The sequence below is a fragment of the Anser anser genome (genome assembly GCF_964211835.1).
Source record: "Anser anser genome assembly, chromosome: 10".
Taxonomy (NCBI): Eukaryota; Metazoa; Chordata; class Aves; order Anseriformes; family Anatidae; genus Anser; species Anser anser.
The window spans coordinates 14,782,779-14,799,476 of NC_139730.1; the positions used below are offsets into that span (position 1 = coordinate 14,782,779).

Genomic DNA, 16,698 nt, shown 5'->3' on the forward strand with positions numbered 1-16,698 from the left:
ACAGAAATTGATTAATCACTCTTTCCCTGAAATTTTTGTAAATCATACAGTATTTGCTGCAGCTTTACGCCTTTCCCTGTTACAAGAAGGTAACAGAACCAAAGATTTTAGACTTAAGTACTGCATTATATGACATAAGCACATGATTTTTCCAGTTTGAGGAAAAACAGAAAACAAAGGGTGTTTTTTCTTTAGATGGTCCTGGTGAAAATTCACACCTTTTCCCAATGCAGCCTTTACAAAACATACCAACCACTTGTTTGGACTTAAACCAGAATGCATTAAAGTAGCCACAGTTAGTTGAAGCAATGCTACTCCAGAGGTAAGTAGAAATAAACTGTCCACATTGACTGAGTTTTTACAGTTCGTTGCACTTAAAGCTGAACCAGTTTTCTTGATGATTTTTCAAGTGTGAACTTTTTTTCTGGTTTACTGTCTGGAATCATGTTAGCACTTCTCTCTGCTCTCAGCATTACTGAAGGACACTTTTCCCTGACTTTCTCTAGACCAGTTTGTGTTATGTTCCGGCAGAAATCCACATGGAGTGTTTGCAGTGATCTCCCATAGAGGGTCACTGCTTCCAGTGTTTGGTCAGTGATCCGCACGCAGTTTTCTAGTTTGAGTGTCTTGAGGCTTGGGCAGTTCCTGAGAAGAAGCAAGAGGCAATCATCCGTAACATGGCCGCATCCAGAGAGGGTCAGAGATAGCAGGTTTGGACATCTGAAAACATAATCATTACAGGTGAGACTAGGGAAGAATAAATAATATACAGAGCTTGGAAAAGCCAGTGTCTTCAAGAATAAATCTTAAAGTTAGCAAAATATTTCCTCTTTCACCAGGAGGGTAAGAAAGCATGAGAAGGTAGGGGGTTTATGTCGGTCTTAAAGCTCAGCTTTACTAATCACAAAACTTACCTTCATTGCTTTTTCTGTTGGTGGCTACGTCTGTAGCTCAGTCAGTGCAGTGGGGAAGGGGAAGTGGAGGCTGCAGCTGCATTGTTTTTTTTCCTAAGGAGTTGCATGGTGCTGCCTTTCTCCGAGTTCAGAGAATGAAGACCCAGCAGAGATCATGGGTTCAAGTCAGAATGGATTTGAGGACAATTGAGTGAAGAGGCTGCTTTATAGACATGCTGAGCATGGGCAAGTAAGACACTCCCACTCTCTTGATTTTATGGAGATTTTTGTTTGTTATTGCAACTCCTTGGTTTTGCTGAGTAAGTGCCAGCTACTACCTACCTAGCTGAGCGCTGATGTTGCATCGCCACACAACTCTTAAGCTTCCATTCACATTAGTGAAAATGGTAGTAACTCTACTGTTAAATGACACAGAAAATTTAAAAAGCTTGCTTTATTCTTTTGCTTGGGTAGATCCAGGAAACTACAGAAAAGACCTGTTCCAAGTCAGTGTGGTGATGACTTACACTGTCCCTGTGTATGCAACTGGAGCAGACTGGTTATTACTTGCTGTTGTGCTGACCAGGCACTTTAGCAAAGGCCCTTGTGCCCCGACCTGCAAATCCTTCTGTACAGTGTTTGCTTTCTCGCTTACAGCTCTCTCCAAGGAGCAGCAGTTTAGCTGCGTGTCTATTTAGGTACATAAACCTTAATGTTTCTGCATTAACATAGGACTTCTTTAGTTCTATTGTTGAGGGTAAAAATGATTACAGCAATGCTAATGCTGATCTTGTGATAGTCTTGCCCAGAGGTATTAGCTTGCCTTTAGCCTGCAGGAACTGTAAAAAGGTATCCATAAGCGCTTCCATAAACAGATCAGTGTAATGCTTATGAACAGTTAGAAAAGCAAGTGACTAAAACAGGAAAGGTTAAAAAAGGATCCGAACCACAGTGTCATCAACAGAACAAAAGTACTCAAAACTCAGAAAGCAAAGCTGAAAATTCATTTGATTTTTTTCTTTGCACAGAATGCTAGGAATTCTGTTGTGATAGAAGTGCTTTAGGAGGGTTGCTGCAAAAAGGCAGGAATTAGACTTGGGAAGGCTAAAATGGATGACGCTGTCAGTGTTAATATACACAGACATTTTTAAGAGTGAAGATTTAACTTTTGGAAATTAATCTCCTTAATGCTGAGGGGCCCTTGCTGAACTTCGATGGACTTTGAGGTTGCTTGCTACCTCACAGGGTCTGCTTTGCATTTTGTCCAGCAAACAATGTGAGTTTACATATTCTGCAAAGGAAGGCACTTAAGTGTTAAACTGTTTCTACTGAGCTGTGGTCTTGTGTTCTCCTTCTGAATCGTAATTTGTGATGGCAAAAAAATGGAAATAGTTAAGCGTGGCATCTTGGTAGTAGACATTTCAGGGACAAAATTAGAGTATTTCCTTACATGTACTCTTTACTCAGCACTGATGTGTTTCCTAATGGTATTTGGCTAATTAAGCTGAAGTTTTTATCAGTTGTTCTGGAACAATTACTTTTGAACTGTTGAACTTAAAATCCACATTCTTTTCTGAACCCATATTTCAGTCCTTGGTTTGAGATTGCACTGTTGCTGATTCTCACCAACACCCTGCATTCTGTTAATATCCTGTAATTTGTTGTGTTTTTGGTTTTTTTTAATTGTTAGGTCCAAATTGAACATTTTGCCTTCCCTGCCATGGCACTAACCTGAAGGCTGGCTGCAGCACAAATGTGTACCATTTCAGCTCTAATCTATGACCACAGCCATCCTTGGTGTTGAACTAAAATGCACTGGGATTGGTGTTAACCTGTTTGCTCCTCCTAATGTAGTTTAACACTTTTTCTTAGAGCTGCGCTGTAGCACTAAAGCTGTTAAAAGAAATGATGTGCATTGAGAGCTATTTTTTCTTAGTGGTACTTACTTCCTTTTACTGTAGTTTATAAAAAACATAGATACAGTTAAATTTCAGTATAAAATCAGTATTTTCTTGAATGGAACAAATTTTCTGTTAGTAATGTGTTTAATGCATTTTCTTTTTAAAATGAAATGTATTCACTATGTGAAATCATGCCTTTCCTCTAGGGGTTCCCCCTAGACAATCCTTCACAATGACAGAATGGTACATTTTAAGTTAAGCAGCAACATAGTAGGCAGTATTGCACTTTCCTATATTAATTAATCTTTATTCCAAAAAGAGGGAAGAATAGGCTTAAAGAAAGTCATTGAGAAGATATGCTATTGCCACTATAAAACCAACTTAACACTATATTAAAACTGCACAGTGAAAGCACTCATGTACTTACTGCTCCATTTCAGGTAGGCTGTATGGAGGAGAATTAACAGTTCTCAATGCTGTCATTTAAAGGCAGCTAGCTTTACAGGAGTGTAGAATTTCACACCCAAAGAACATACCTGTTGCCAACTTCTAGCAAAAAATCAGTGACAGTGTTTTCATGCCTGTTACAGAAGTCTTTCTGGAAATTGTTTTTCATCCAGTCTTCAATATTACACACCTTGACTCTCTCTGAATGCCAGCAGATGGATAAGTATTTTAAGGCAGGTCCCAGGAGAAAGTTGTGCTTCTTTAGTTCCGCTGGAGAATTAAAATTCAATAAAGACCAAAGTATAGGATCTTGAAACACTTCTAGCAATTTGTGACATGTTTTTGCTAAATTTTTCCTGCTGTTTTTGTCCAGAAAAGAAAATAGATGTAAAAGGCATTCCCGATTCAGCTGGGTTATATGCATAGCCCTTCACAGAGTATTAGGAAGCAGACAGTCTCCTGGCCTTGTGGAATAACGGCAGTGCTGGAGAGGGGCTGAGAATCACTAGAAGGCTGTTGCACATATATGGTTGTGGAATGGTGTTTATTTTTGGCCAACAACTGGTGCAGAAGTTAAGAGCAGGGAAAGGATAAGGACAATGCATGAAACTGCTGTGCTGTTCCTTCAAGGGAATGGAATGGGCATGCAGAACAGCAGGACTTCTCTTTCATGAAATGCTTCCTTAAAAGGGATTTTTCTTTTAAATCATTATTATTATTTTCCTTTTAGGCAATCCTGATAGTTAGCAAAGAGCTTGTGCTGTGTTAATGAATGGGAAGGGGCAGACGGTAGGTACAGCTGCAAGATGTAGCTTTGCCAGCCTCTCAAGTTTGGAGGATTGGACTTTCAGAGTGGAAGCTTGTACAGTGTGCAACAATTTTAGCCTTTATTTTTCATTAATTATGCTAAGGCTGCACTTTCTTGTCTCATGTTCAAGGACTGTTATACTGAGATTTAAAAGGAGGCTAGTTGAACAATCTTTCATTAACAGCTTTTAAAATGAGTTTACATGTTCCCTGGGTGCAAACAAGCGCATACAAAGAAGTCCACAGTTTCTTTTTACAAGCCTCAGCCTTATGGGCGTTTTCCTGCCTGCTCTTATTTAAATAAAGGGTGCTAGCTGTTTCCCCCACCTTTTGCATCAGGAAAGTAATGCTACACAGGAAGACATGAATGTGAGCAGCCATAGCGATGTTCAACTGCTGAAGACTTGTGCTTTTTTAGTAGATGTCTTATGTTAGCCTGCGTTTTACAACTTTTCTTGTGTCTATGTTTTTGTAGATGTAGTTCTGTTACCATGGACCTGGAAATTTTGGTGGCAAAAGGATATATAGTGGGTTTTAGGAATAGGTGTCCATTTTCCAGTAATGGACGAGAAAGCGTAGCAGAAGTTCTTGCCGCAGAAGAAAAACAAATGTACAGCAAATGGTGGGTCAGAATTAAAAGCAGTAATAACCAGCCCTGTGACTTTTTCATGTTTGAGACAATACAAGAATTTAAGGTAGTTCACGCCCATCTTCTCTTTGGTGTTAATATAGGGAAATAGTATGTGTAACTATTATTACTATAATAGTTGTATAACTAACTAATTAGTAAGTATTAGGAGCAAAACACGTCCTGAAGGACTTTTCAAATGGCTTGCACATTTTTAGTACCTGGGAGTTTTTATGTACCTATGCATTTTAATAGGGTTTGTTTCGATACATGACAGGGTTGAATGCAACCAAAGGTTATCTTCTTTTTCTGAGACTGCAGTTTGAAATGGACCTCTGAAAAAGCAAGAGAAGAATTTTTTTGCAGTCTGCACCGATTGTTTTGGCTTCTTATCTGTGCATGAGTAATGTGTATGCTTACCCACAGTAGCTCAAAGAAAATGACAGATATGGATCTGTACAGTTCTTTAAAGTTAGTAATTTTCCTCTGTAAATGGTAAGCTGTGCTTAATGAGTGCTAGTTCTTCCGGTTTCGTATCCTTTGTCATCAAATATTTGCCCTGAAATGAGAAGGATATTCTTGCTTCCCTCCCATGCTTAGAAACAGGCTATGAACAGTAGCATGAATACTTTATGAAGCCACTGAAGAGACAAGAGTAGATGATTTCACATACCAGGTAAGCCAGTCACTGGAAAATAGCAGTTTAAATGGTGTGCCAGGAGTTTACTTAGTTCGCATACTTTTTTTAAACTCTCACTCTGTCCCTTCCTCATTCTCAGAACTTACCTTCACCGTTGAACAAGTTTAAATAGTTGAGACTACTCAGAATTGTAATAAACACAGGAATGTTATTTTAAGGAAAAACATAAAAACAAACTTATATGATAAGGTTATCGTTGCTGGGAGGGACTCTTAAACCACACAGAGATTGTACACCATGATCTAACAAAAATTAACAGCCCTTGTGTGACAAGGCCCTTTAAAATTGTGTCCTCTTTGGGTTTAAATGCTATGTTCTGATACACTTAAGTTTGCTTTATTTTTTTTTCCCATAGAAGTTCAAATACTCTGTCACCCTGCTCAAATGATCAATGCTAATACCTGCAAAACTGTAGAAAGACATGCGGAGTTTCATTTCCTAAGGAAAAGAGACACTTTAATGGCACATTTTCCATAAACACATTGTGTGAATAAGATATAATTCACATTCATCCTGGAAATGCTCCAAAAACACACACGATGAGCACAGTCAGTGATCCTCACTGAAAATTACACACAATTTTAATGGTAAACAATTACAACTATGGCACTACAGTACTTGAGGATATCCTAAAGCACATTGGAATCAATTTTTCAAGGTGCTGATTACCTCATCAGTAAGACACAGACACATCAGTAATGAAACGTTGGGGAAAATTTTGAACACCAAGTGTTATGCTTTCCACTGATTTAGCAAAATTCTTATAAATGGCCTCCTGCTTTTGAACCAAGTCCATTGTACCTGCCTCTCTGAAAGTTTTCAGCTTTAAATCTCACACAGCTAGTATTACCTAGAAGAGCCTCTTCTGACTACGCAGTGAGAAGGAGCTCTCTTTGTAAACGCTGTAGAGGTTTGCATAATGCCATACTTAACAGCTCACTATACAATATATTAAAGCAGAAGTGTTCTAAGAGCTGGACATTCTGCAGTTTTGTTTTACATAAATCATGTCTCCAGTTGTATATATGGCTAAACAATGACTAACAAAAAAGGACAACCTTCAATCAGACAAAATTGGGTGAAAAATATGCAAGTCTCTGAACTGTAGAGAGCAGTTGCTGCTTGCAGAGCAGTCACAAGCAAGACAAAATTCTTGCCAGTTAGTGTGTACTATGATCAGCAGTAAGTAGAAAGAAACATTTGGCTTAAATGAAATGAGATATCCCTCCCCTCCCACAAGCTAGTAGATAAATATAGGATATACAAGTAAGGTTAAAAATGTAATACTAGGCCAGGTGCAGTATATGTTACTGGTTCAGTGCTCAGTTACTTTTTTTTTTACTTTTTTTTTTTTTTTGACACCACACTGAGTAGAATACAGTGGATAAGCAAAGTTCTCCACCAGGAAGAGAAATACTTGTGTTGCCACAACAAACTGTTCATACTGTCCATCTGGGTTTGCAGTGGGAGAAAGTTAAATTAGGAAAGGATTTACGATGTACTTGTTCCAGCAAAGCGTAAGGCTGAGTCTGTATTATCTACCACCTGCTGCAAGAACAAGACTGACATGATTGCATTATGTTCCCATGGCCATATCTCAAATGGACCATGTTGGATACCGTTGCCCAAGACCTCAAATGTTACAGAGACAATATTGCTAAAAGGAAATCCTGAAATGGGAAAATAAATCTGACCCAAGAAATTAACAGAAGTAGAAGCTGCTTAAAATAAGTGAATGTTGCTGAAGATTACAAATTTTAAGTAAGTTCTTAAAAACTACAGAAAGGCACATTTACATCACTAGTTTGCAAGAACACTGCATACACCTGACTCCTGCAAATTAAACTGTTTCTGGCCCAGAGCTAGTTGTACATTTTTAAGATTTGCATTCCCAGAACTAAGATGCTAAAGGAATCCAATCCAAGTAGCATGCAGACAAAATGTAGATATAGATGGAATTGATTTAACTCCCCAGCTGTGAGCAGTAGGGCTGCACTTCAGGTTATAAATGTCATAAAAATTTACATCATAAAATTTATGTCATAAAATATTTTACGTGTCCCACACAACAATGAAGTCTGTCGAATGTCAACACCTATCTCTTCTTCTTAGAACAGCAGCTATGGCTGAATTAAACTGAGAAATGGTAGGTGACATGCTATCTACAATTTAAAACAGTGATTAGTTCTAGTTATTGTTCAACTTAAAAAAAAAAAAAAAGACATCCGTGTGTGTGCGTGGCCCTTGGTGTACCAAATAATAATCACAGTAAGTTTAACTAGTGTACAGTTTACATACACACACTTAGCAATGTGGAACGTTTTCTGCAGCTTTTATATTAAGCCAACCTCTCTCTCTCTCTCTCTCCTGGTTCAATGTGACCTGAAAAGGCCATAAGACTGTCATTTAAAAAAAAGAAAAATCTCACTGTGATTTCTGTTTATGCTTGTCAATTTACAGCTAGCAGGTAACCGACAGCAAGGAAAATGAAGTTCACCCACGTACACCATGAGCTATAATAGTACTTTGTACAATAGTAATTTGTAGTGATTTTTTTTTTCTGCATACTATGCCTTTTAGAAGCATTAACTAAAAAGAGTACTCATATTTTACTTGTGTTCTTGTGTGTTTTCAGGCTAGTATATTTTTCTGTTATTGCAACTAAAAGGTGCAATTTGGCTGTGGTACATGAGGTAAAACCCCATTCTTACTAAGAAGCTTTTGCGATTGCAGGAGTGTCCGGTTACTTGCTAGGCACATCAAGGGTTACTAGAAAGGGTGGAATGGGGGAAAGCACCAAAATGTAGCATGCCAAATTTCAGATTTGTCTGGATTCCTGGATTTTGCAATATAGGTTTTTCCTGTCCTTTTCTAAATTTCACAAGCAGAGAGGATCTGACCTCCACTATCTGGAACTGTAGCACAGCTAAAAATACCAGTTTAAACAGATGTCTTTTAAACAGATGTCTATTAGATAGTCAAGTCATAGAAATTGTATCATGTCTCCAGTGTATATCTCGAGACTGAAAATAAAGGTCCCACAGTGGGCTTATGAGTAAATACTAAAGCTACCAGAATCTGCTCCAGTCAACAAGCAGTTTGGGGTCAATCTTCACCCCTCAGGCTATGCTGAGAAAGTGAGTATCTCCCTTTAGTTTGTATTTGATCTGATAAAAACAACTGCCATGCTAAACATCTTGAACTCCACTCACTTCCTTTCAGTCTTTAATTAATTAATTTAATTCAGGCATTAAAGTAGACAGGGGCTATATAGTTAGACCTACGGCTGTTCCCACAACCCCCAAACTTAGGAGCTGTGATCCCAGTTTCCACATGGAAGGAAGGTTGGGGTCCCACTGCCAGGAAATCTCCAAGTTTTAAAGTAAGAGTTTATGATCAAATGTCAGGTTTACTGTTTAAAACAGAGATGGTTCTGGCAAATCACATCTGGTTTAAAAAAGAATAATACATCTCAACACAATTTAGACGTATATATTTTAAGATTTAAAAAAAAAAAAATGAGGGGAGGGAGGGAAGAGCATATGCGAGGAATATTTGAATTAATCTGTAGTATAGATACAATTGAACCAACTGTTTATTTACAATGATTCCTGAAAGTCAGCAGCCTGAATACACACCAATATAGCAGCAATTACCTGGTCTATTTAATGATGCCACATCTCATCTCTTCTTCAGACAAAGAATGATTGTTCAGAGGTCACGGCTTAGTTTCTTGCACGAGGGAAAATAGTACGTGCAAACAATTCCTTGATTTAAAGAGATTAAATATCTATATAACAGCTGTAAGAGCAGCTTGAAGTTGTATTGCTCTTTGTAATCAGAAGCACATTTCTCTTGCTTGTAAGGAGGACAGAAAGCTTCTCTGATGTAAATGTGCCTTTAGAAAGTGAGAACTGAAAACATTAATATAAAAAAAGTCAAATAACTAAGTATTTCTTGAAACTATATATATAAAAATTGAGTTATCACAACTAAAGCAGCAAATCAAAATCTGCTGAGGTTTTCTGGTATAACTAAAAAAAGTTAGTTTGTGTCCAAGTTCAGTAAGTCAAATGCTACCACTGACACAACAAAACTAAAACCCACAAGAGGAAATTGAAAAGTGCACAATGAAATTAATAGTCTTGGATCAAGTATTTATGGAAAAATGGAAATGTTTTGTCCGGTGGACTTGATAAGTGAGAATTAAAAGGAGGTATTAAAGTTTATCTGATCCAGATTTGGCTTGCCGTTCCACATAGAAGAGGATGTAGGCCTTCGCCTTTACCACAGTCTCCTCGTCGGTCAGAGTTACAGTACTGTCGTTGAAATGGAACCAACGACCTTCGTGAGCTGCATACGCGGTGTAATGTCCAGAGCCAACGCTGTCAGCAAGGCAGGGGTGGGGGGAAGAGAAAAAGGACAATCAGAAGGAGACAGACCACCTCCTTCTCTGATGCATTTTCTATTAGGCAATAATGGACTAAGAGACTTCCAGGAACCAAAGCAAGAAAGGAACTGACAGCCCTCTACAATAGTTGGTAAGCTTTTTCTCGTCTTAATCAGTGGCACTTGAAGTTCTCCAAAGTAAAGTTTCATGTTAAGTAAAATAACCACTTACTTGCAGGGATGAGTTGAATTTATTTTATTTTTAATATGAACCTAATAGCATCCTATTGTTTTTATGCAAGCAAGGCTTTTTGCAACACAGAACAACTTCCAGGTTTGCCTCCATGGAGTCAAGCCCATTATCTGTTGCTTAAATGTTAGCTATAGAAGTTGTACTGTGCTTTATTTTTATACATCTTACCTATTTAGGTCTAGAGAAACTCAAGTAGTCTAAATTTAAACCAAAAGGACACACAACAAAACAAATCTTTCATGTATGTTAAAACAGATCAAAGTTTTGGAGCCCTATGTATTGACTCTAAAATATCAGAACTATGCACCCACCTATTTTCATACCCTGCCACCCCCAATATAAGGCCTGCTTTCACTTATGTGTTGTAGCATGCTTTCAATGGTTCCAACCATCTAATTCTGTTCTGTGACCTGCTCTCACTTGCTGTCTGTACAGTTTTCCTAGGACTTCAAAGCACCAGACAGATGCACTGTGGTGCTACAAAGGCTGCATTTAGCAGTCAAATTGTTTAGACAGTCCAACTCATAATTTTAGGTAGAACAAAAAAAGAGTGGCCTTCTAGACAAAAACTTCCTGTAATATCTTCAGATTACATTCAGATATAAATACGGTTTTGATCAATGGGATTTAGCTTTTTTAGAAAGGGGCGATTTCCTATTAACTACATGATCAACAGTTGTCGCTACTACAGTTATTCTCAACAGATCCACCCAGGGCTAAGTAATGGAAAAAAACAAAACAAAAAGCAACCCCTATCCAGCAACTTTATTTCAAAATATGAACACTGTCCAGCTTTGTGGCATGCCTATTAGTATTCCCTTTGAAGTATCACTCCTGTAGGAGAGAAGGTAAATGTAGCGTAATTGCTTCTACTGTGCCAATCTTAAATCTACACTTGTATCAAACACATACACTCTGGCATAAATTCATACCTGCCTTTCAAACTGAACAGAAGAGGAAAAAATCTCTCTGCCTTGTAGTAAGAATTTCAAAATGAAGCGTTAACTTCTGGAAGGCCCTTTTATCAGCCCTGTTGGTTTTAGTGTTTTCCATTCCTGAGGAACTAGAACAGTTCCATGTTGTCTCTCACTCCTACTCACTACTCCCAAAGACTGTCAACTGGAAATCACAGGAATTATTACATGAATCTATCTGAAGTTACTTCAGCTTAGTTCCGTATAAATTTGTGAATTACTGCTTATTTCCACCAGTAAAATACACAGATGTTCACTACAGGCAGAAAAACCTTAAATAAGAAGTCAGCATATACTTCAGTGGGAAGAAGTTCTCTGCTCAGAAGCCAGCTAATACCATGTACTCACCCTGAGCCATGATGCACAACAACAGCTGCAAGGTCATAGAGGCAGCTTTCTGGGCCACTGTTTTCAGGCTGCGGTTAAAAAGAAAAAAACTCTTCAGTGATGCCTACTTTAATTTGTAATGAAGACATACATGTGATGGAACAGATTTCTCTAGGAGGTATCCATGAGGTTCCATACCTCTAACAAGTAGCATTTCATGTCTAGGCCTCGTAAGGGAAACTCAACGTATGTATCAACCTTGTTTCTCAGATATGCTGTCCAGTGAAATCGTTTCAAGTGTAAGCATAGCACCTAAGGGATTAACAAAATAAAATAAAATGGATGCGTTAGCGGAACATGCTGAACTTACTACCGCTAGATATCTGCTATGGCCTATGGGAGGGTTATGTGTAGGTCTAGTAACAGCTGAGCAGTTATTTCCAGTACCACATTGCCATGCTGTTACTTTTAATGTTTCGACAAACCTTTGGTAGTTTCTGAATCCAGAATTTTTTGGTGGACTTCTGTTTCTTTTTGCATTTATGACACATATACAGCTCTGTCTCATCAAGTTCTTCCAGGTCTGTAAAACTGCGAAGACAATCTAAAAACAAAGACCACACACGCAAACTCTAATTCAAGATGATAGCAAATGATATTTCTAACATGAAATGCAACAAATTCAACAACATAGAGAAGGTGTACATCTGTTGCAGTCCTTCTAGTTAATCTACAGTTGTGCAGCAAAAAGCTGCAGCTATGTGATGTATTAGCATGTTGCAACCTGCAATGTTTCTTGGTCCTTTAAACAAATACAGCTATAAGCAGTTCCAGAGAGAAAATTAATTCAGGAAATCTCTCTCTTGAAAACAATATTCCTTCCAACATTCAGCACAACTGTTTATTTTCAAAAGAAATCGTATGACTTTCTAACTAAGACTGTTCAATTTTAAAAGAGATTTGATTTTAGGTACAAGATGAACCGTAGTAAAAATTTTTTTTTTTGATTAGTATTTTGCGATTTGCAATGAGTGCATTTACAGATGTGTAAAAATTAACATCCTTTAAAATAAGATCAGTAACAGCACCACTGCCCAACTTCAGTTGGCTTCAAAAAAGGTGCCAACAGCACCAACTGCAGGATTTTATTTATGATGTTTAAAAAGCAGATACACAAGAGCCAACCAGCATGTTTTCAAACACGCTTGTAAGCACAGAGCCTTAGCAAATGCCATTATGTGCAGTGCACATAAACGTTGGTTGGAAAGACTGGCCTAGATTAGAACTGTTCTGACCACAAAGAATGCACTCTGCTGGTGTTTTCCTCGTTATTTATTTAGCTGACCTGCAGACTTAAAGCACATCTCAGCCACAGTTCATTGCAGTTGTACGTCAATACACAGTGACAGGTAAAACCTGTATGGAAAATTCTTTTGGCACCCTCTTCTACTGCAGCAGCCCATAAAAGCAGATAGCATGTGGCATCAAGTCATACCCTAGATAAAAGCCTGGCTCCTCTGCAATTAGTGAGTATATGCTCTGATTTCTGTTAATGATTTCATTATCCAGAGACTCTTACCTCGTAGTGTGCACATTGGTCCATTTTCTTGATTCTTAGTACGTTTGTTTCTGAACTGACTTGGAATATCTAGCGAAAGGTCTAGAAAAACCAAGTATTAAAAAAAATTTAGGGCTGAATAAAACAATGCTTTATCTTCCCATGCTAAAATTTCAGTTCAGTCATATGCCATCTAAACTGTTCAAGCGTCAGATTTGTTTTTTTGCCTTATGTCAACCACTTTTTTTGACAACAAGAGGCACCTTACCTAGGAATGGGTCAAACTTTCTAGATTCAGTCCCACATATTAAACAGTTGACTTCATTTTGAAGAATGCCTCCAAAAATCGCTGTGACCACAGTAGATGCTCCATTTCTAGAGAAACCACATTAGAGAGGTAAAGTCAGAATGTCTGGTCTGGGCTTTATATTCAGTACCTCCTAGATGTTTACTGGTTACCACTCATTGCTACTAGGCAGTGCAGTTTGGTCCACGTGTAACAGACTGAATTCATTTACAGGGCTTTCATTCTTCCCAGAATTGCACAGTGCATTAATTCTGTAATATTTTTGCTTTATCTTGTACCAGTACAAATTGTGAACTTCATATTCCCTACACAGATGCTGAGAATTTTAATGCTGAAAGTGTTCTGCTTGACTGCATTTTTTTAAATAATAGAGAGCCAATGTTCACAGGGTACAGTATTTCAACACTGTAATTAAGGCTGTTTCTGAACAGCAATTTTTAAAGAAAAATGCTTCCCTCTTTGGTAGGCCAAACGTTTCGAATCTACACCCTACTTTGCTATGAGTAATTTTGACTCCTTTAAAGCATATTTCTGCACTTCTACCATTTATTTGCTTCCAAAGACAGCTTAACTTGCATTAAGAGATACTAAGCAATATGTACCAGCATCTTTATTCTCTATGCTTTCATTAGTCTGTTACTTAATCTTTTCATCACATTATATAATGGCCTTGTAGTCCAATGAGAACAAAACATTTTAAGTTACATTACACAACTTCTAAATAACATGCTAGTTTGTGCTTGCAGTTCTGACAATACAAGCTTGCAGAAACCTGTGTTCCACGTTTGCACTCTACCTACATCTTTACAGTTAATCCGAACTCTGCTTGTTAAGCAGATGGAAATGGCTACCCAAAAATAAACAGGTGCTCAAGGAGAGAACATTCACAGCATCTTTATTACTTTACTGTAACCATTTCAGTTAACTTTATAACCTCATAACTTTTAACTGTTTGTCAAGTGATCAAGAAATGTAGAGAAAGGGTCTGCAGGAAAATTTCCGTAGTCAAACAGCAACTGCCCTGCTCACGCTCTATTCTAGACGGTCTGCTGACAATTTAAATCTACAAGTACTTGCCATTTTTGCCTCTGTATTATTCAGGCTATCTATTGCCCTAAGACTGAATAGAAGCAAGGTGTATATGGGTACAAAATAGGAAAAAGTGCGTGGGGTTTTTTTTCCTGAAAGACTAATGAATTAAGATGTGTTTACAGTTTACTCTATTTGTTCATACCTATTACAAATGCTAGTCTAAGAGCCATACTTGCTTTTCAAGGATGCACATCCCATAGGATCATAATCCATTACTGTGCAGCTTTGTAATTTGCCCTCTTAACATGCATGCTAAAGAAATCTTAAACAAGGACCCATGAACTTGAAATTTCAATCCACCACACAGACCTATACAAAGCACTGAGGTATTGAAGAAAGTAATTAATAAACAAGTCTTACATGCAACATTTGCTGCTTGCAGTCAGGCTAGAATTTTCTTGCAAAATTACTGAACGTGAAACACCATTAAAGCCACCCTGGAGTTCCAGGTGTAGATGGTCCAGAAGGTAACGCATGAACTCATGAGCATCCTGCTGCTGGTATCCCCTTAAGTGAAAAAGAAACAACAAAATCATCAAACATGCAGATTGCTTTATTGGCAGTACACACAGATAAAGAACATGTCACATGGAAGAATGTATGTTTGTTTAATAACACAGAGCAGACTTTACAGCAGTACCAAAATGTACCAAATGTATCAAGTTAGCCTCTGGAAAGATAAAGTGATATCTACACAAACTGCACGATTTTTTTTGGTCCCTCACAGCACCCTTGCTATGCAGGGCTCTTCTTAAGGCCAGAGAAATGTTTAAGGTAAAGTTTCATATCAGAAGAGCTCTTTTAAATGCAATAGAGAGCAGCAGAGACAAAATTTCCCCACATATTCTTTAACTGTAGCTGCCATGTTAATTTGCCTCATCAAATTTCATCCATGGTAGTAACATCCTACATCTCATATACATGCTAACTAAAAATGCACAATGGTCACAGTAATTTCCCCTCACTTGTGCAAAAGCTTGCCTCCTTTTTCTTCTTTATTTGCTACTGACTGTATTTGATTAGTACCTCTGCTTAGGTATTGTTAGTTATTGGGTTCTGCCAGCACACTGTGCATCCCTACTTTGAAACTAAGTCTCAAAACTGGTTCATAGTGTTCATGTGTGATGTCAGAATTACTGCACCGTTTTCATTCAGTCACTGAGCCCACACATCACTTTGGCAGTTTCAGTTTGCTTGCCTGCTTGGTCCACACCAAAATAGGGAATTTATTCTTAGTGTTTGTTTTCCACATGCATCTTTAAATGATGCTACAAACTCTGAAATGATGAGGATAAAAGAGTGGTTTCTTTCCTCTTCTCTTAACACGAGAGCAGTAGACATGCTTAGAATTGCACACCTTCCTTTGCATAACCTACACACTACTTGTTGGGAAAGGAAGGCAGTGGTGGAAGATACAGAGCATCATTTGAGGATTTGGATTTGCCAGGACAAGGTTCCAATCTCAGCTGTGTTATGCTATCAGCAGCAGCGCTGCTCAAAGAGTTGTCTTTTTTTTTTTTTTTTAAGCCACTAACAAACCTAATGAAAGGTAATGGAGAAACCATGAGGGTAAATAAACCTTTAATGTTATTTAAGCTAAATCATGCATCGAACATAAAAAGTATTTCTTTGCCGTACGATGTATACTTATATGAAGGAGGAGACACACATGTAGGTAAACAGTGAAAGCTTTGTGCAACACTGATGTAATTATGTACAAGTTGTTCTAGGTCGAGTTACAAAAATCCCCGAGTATAAGAGCTGGCTTTTCTTCTTTTTCCTTTCCAATCATGTAACCTGCTTTGTTATGCCTCCCTTACCTATTGTTAGCCTCCTTATTTCACCTAAGTATCAGCAATAACTGTCAAGATAACATATGTCTGGGAAGAAACAATGGAGAGATGTTCTGTGCTACTACAAAAAGAAGGGAAAATATCCATGAGAATCATGCCACAACACTCAATGTATTACTGATATGCTTAGTGAGGAACGTAGGTGTATCCCAGGAAAGTATTGCTAGGAGGCAGCAAAATAAAAAGAAAGTAAAGCCTTTTCATCTGTAGAATAACAGTAATGTTTGCTTCCAAACTCCCACTTTTAAAAGCTATCACTGAGAAATTACATACAGCTTAAATTTTTAGAATTTACTTTGCTTCAGATACCATTCCAACATTAACTTCCTCATAGAAAAGCTCTAAGCTTGATCTGCAGCAAATAGCACGTTTGATCTGCATCAAATTTGATGAAATAACCTTTGGAATCATTACACATTACTGGTTGTGTTCCTGATGCATGTGTTTACATTTGTTACAAGTTAATTGCAGGTGAAAGATTCTTTGAATTTGATAAAAAAAGCTAAAGTACAGATGCAGATCTTTAAAAAAAAATATGATATGGACAAAGACCCATCAGCTAGAAAGCG

The 16,698-nt window shown here is 37.8% G+C and overlaps 2 protein-coding genes across 13 annotated transcripts in view; both read right to left on the minus strand.

Annotated features, from left to right (window-relative positions):
- Positions 1–105: 105 nt before the first annotated feature.
- Positions 106–5,796, minus strand: FBXL22 (F-box and leucine rich repeat protein 22). Its single transcript, XM_083850943.1, has 2 exons — positions 3,331–5,796; positions 106–720 (listed from the first exon to the last, which is right to left on the minus strand). Exons 1-2 carry the CDS (start codon positions 3,663–3,665, stop codon positions 375–377), a joined length of 681 nt encoding a protein of 226 aa, XP_083707069.1. The 5' UTR covers positions 3,666–5,796; the 3' UTR covers positions 106–374.
- Positions 5,797–9,523: 3,727 nt separating this feature from the next.
- Positions 9,524–16,698, minus strand: part of USP3 (ubiquitin specific peptidase 3) — a 97,463-nt gene continuing 90,288 nt past the window's right edge. For all 12 annotated transcript variants that reach the window (XM_083850894.1, XM_083850893.1, XM_083850892.1 and 9 more), the window contains 7 exons: positions 14,637–14,783; positions 13,146–13,252; positions 12,899–12,979; positions 11,805–11,923; positions 11,518–11,631; positions 11,341–11,408; positions 9,524–9,761 (listed from right to left, as the gene is read on the minus strand). In XM_083850894.1, coding sequence (XP_083707020.1) covers positions 9,596–9,761; positions 11,341–11,408; positions 11,518–11,631; positions 11,805–11,923; positions 12,899–12,979; positions 13,146–13,252; positions 14,637–14,783 — 802 coding nt within the window. In that variant the 3' untranslated portion in view covers positions 9,524–9,595. The remainder of the gene's footprint in view (positions 9,762–11,340; positions 11,409–11,517; positions 11,632–11,804; positions 11,924–12,898; positions 12,980–13,145; positions 13,253–14,636; positions 14,784–16,698) is intronic.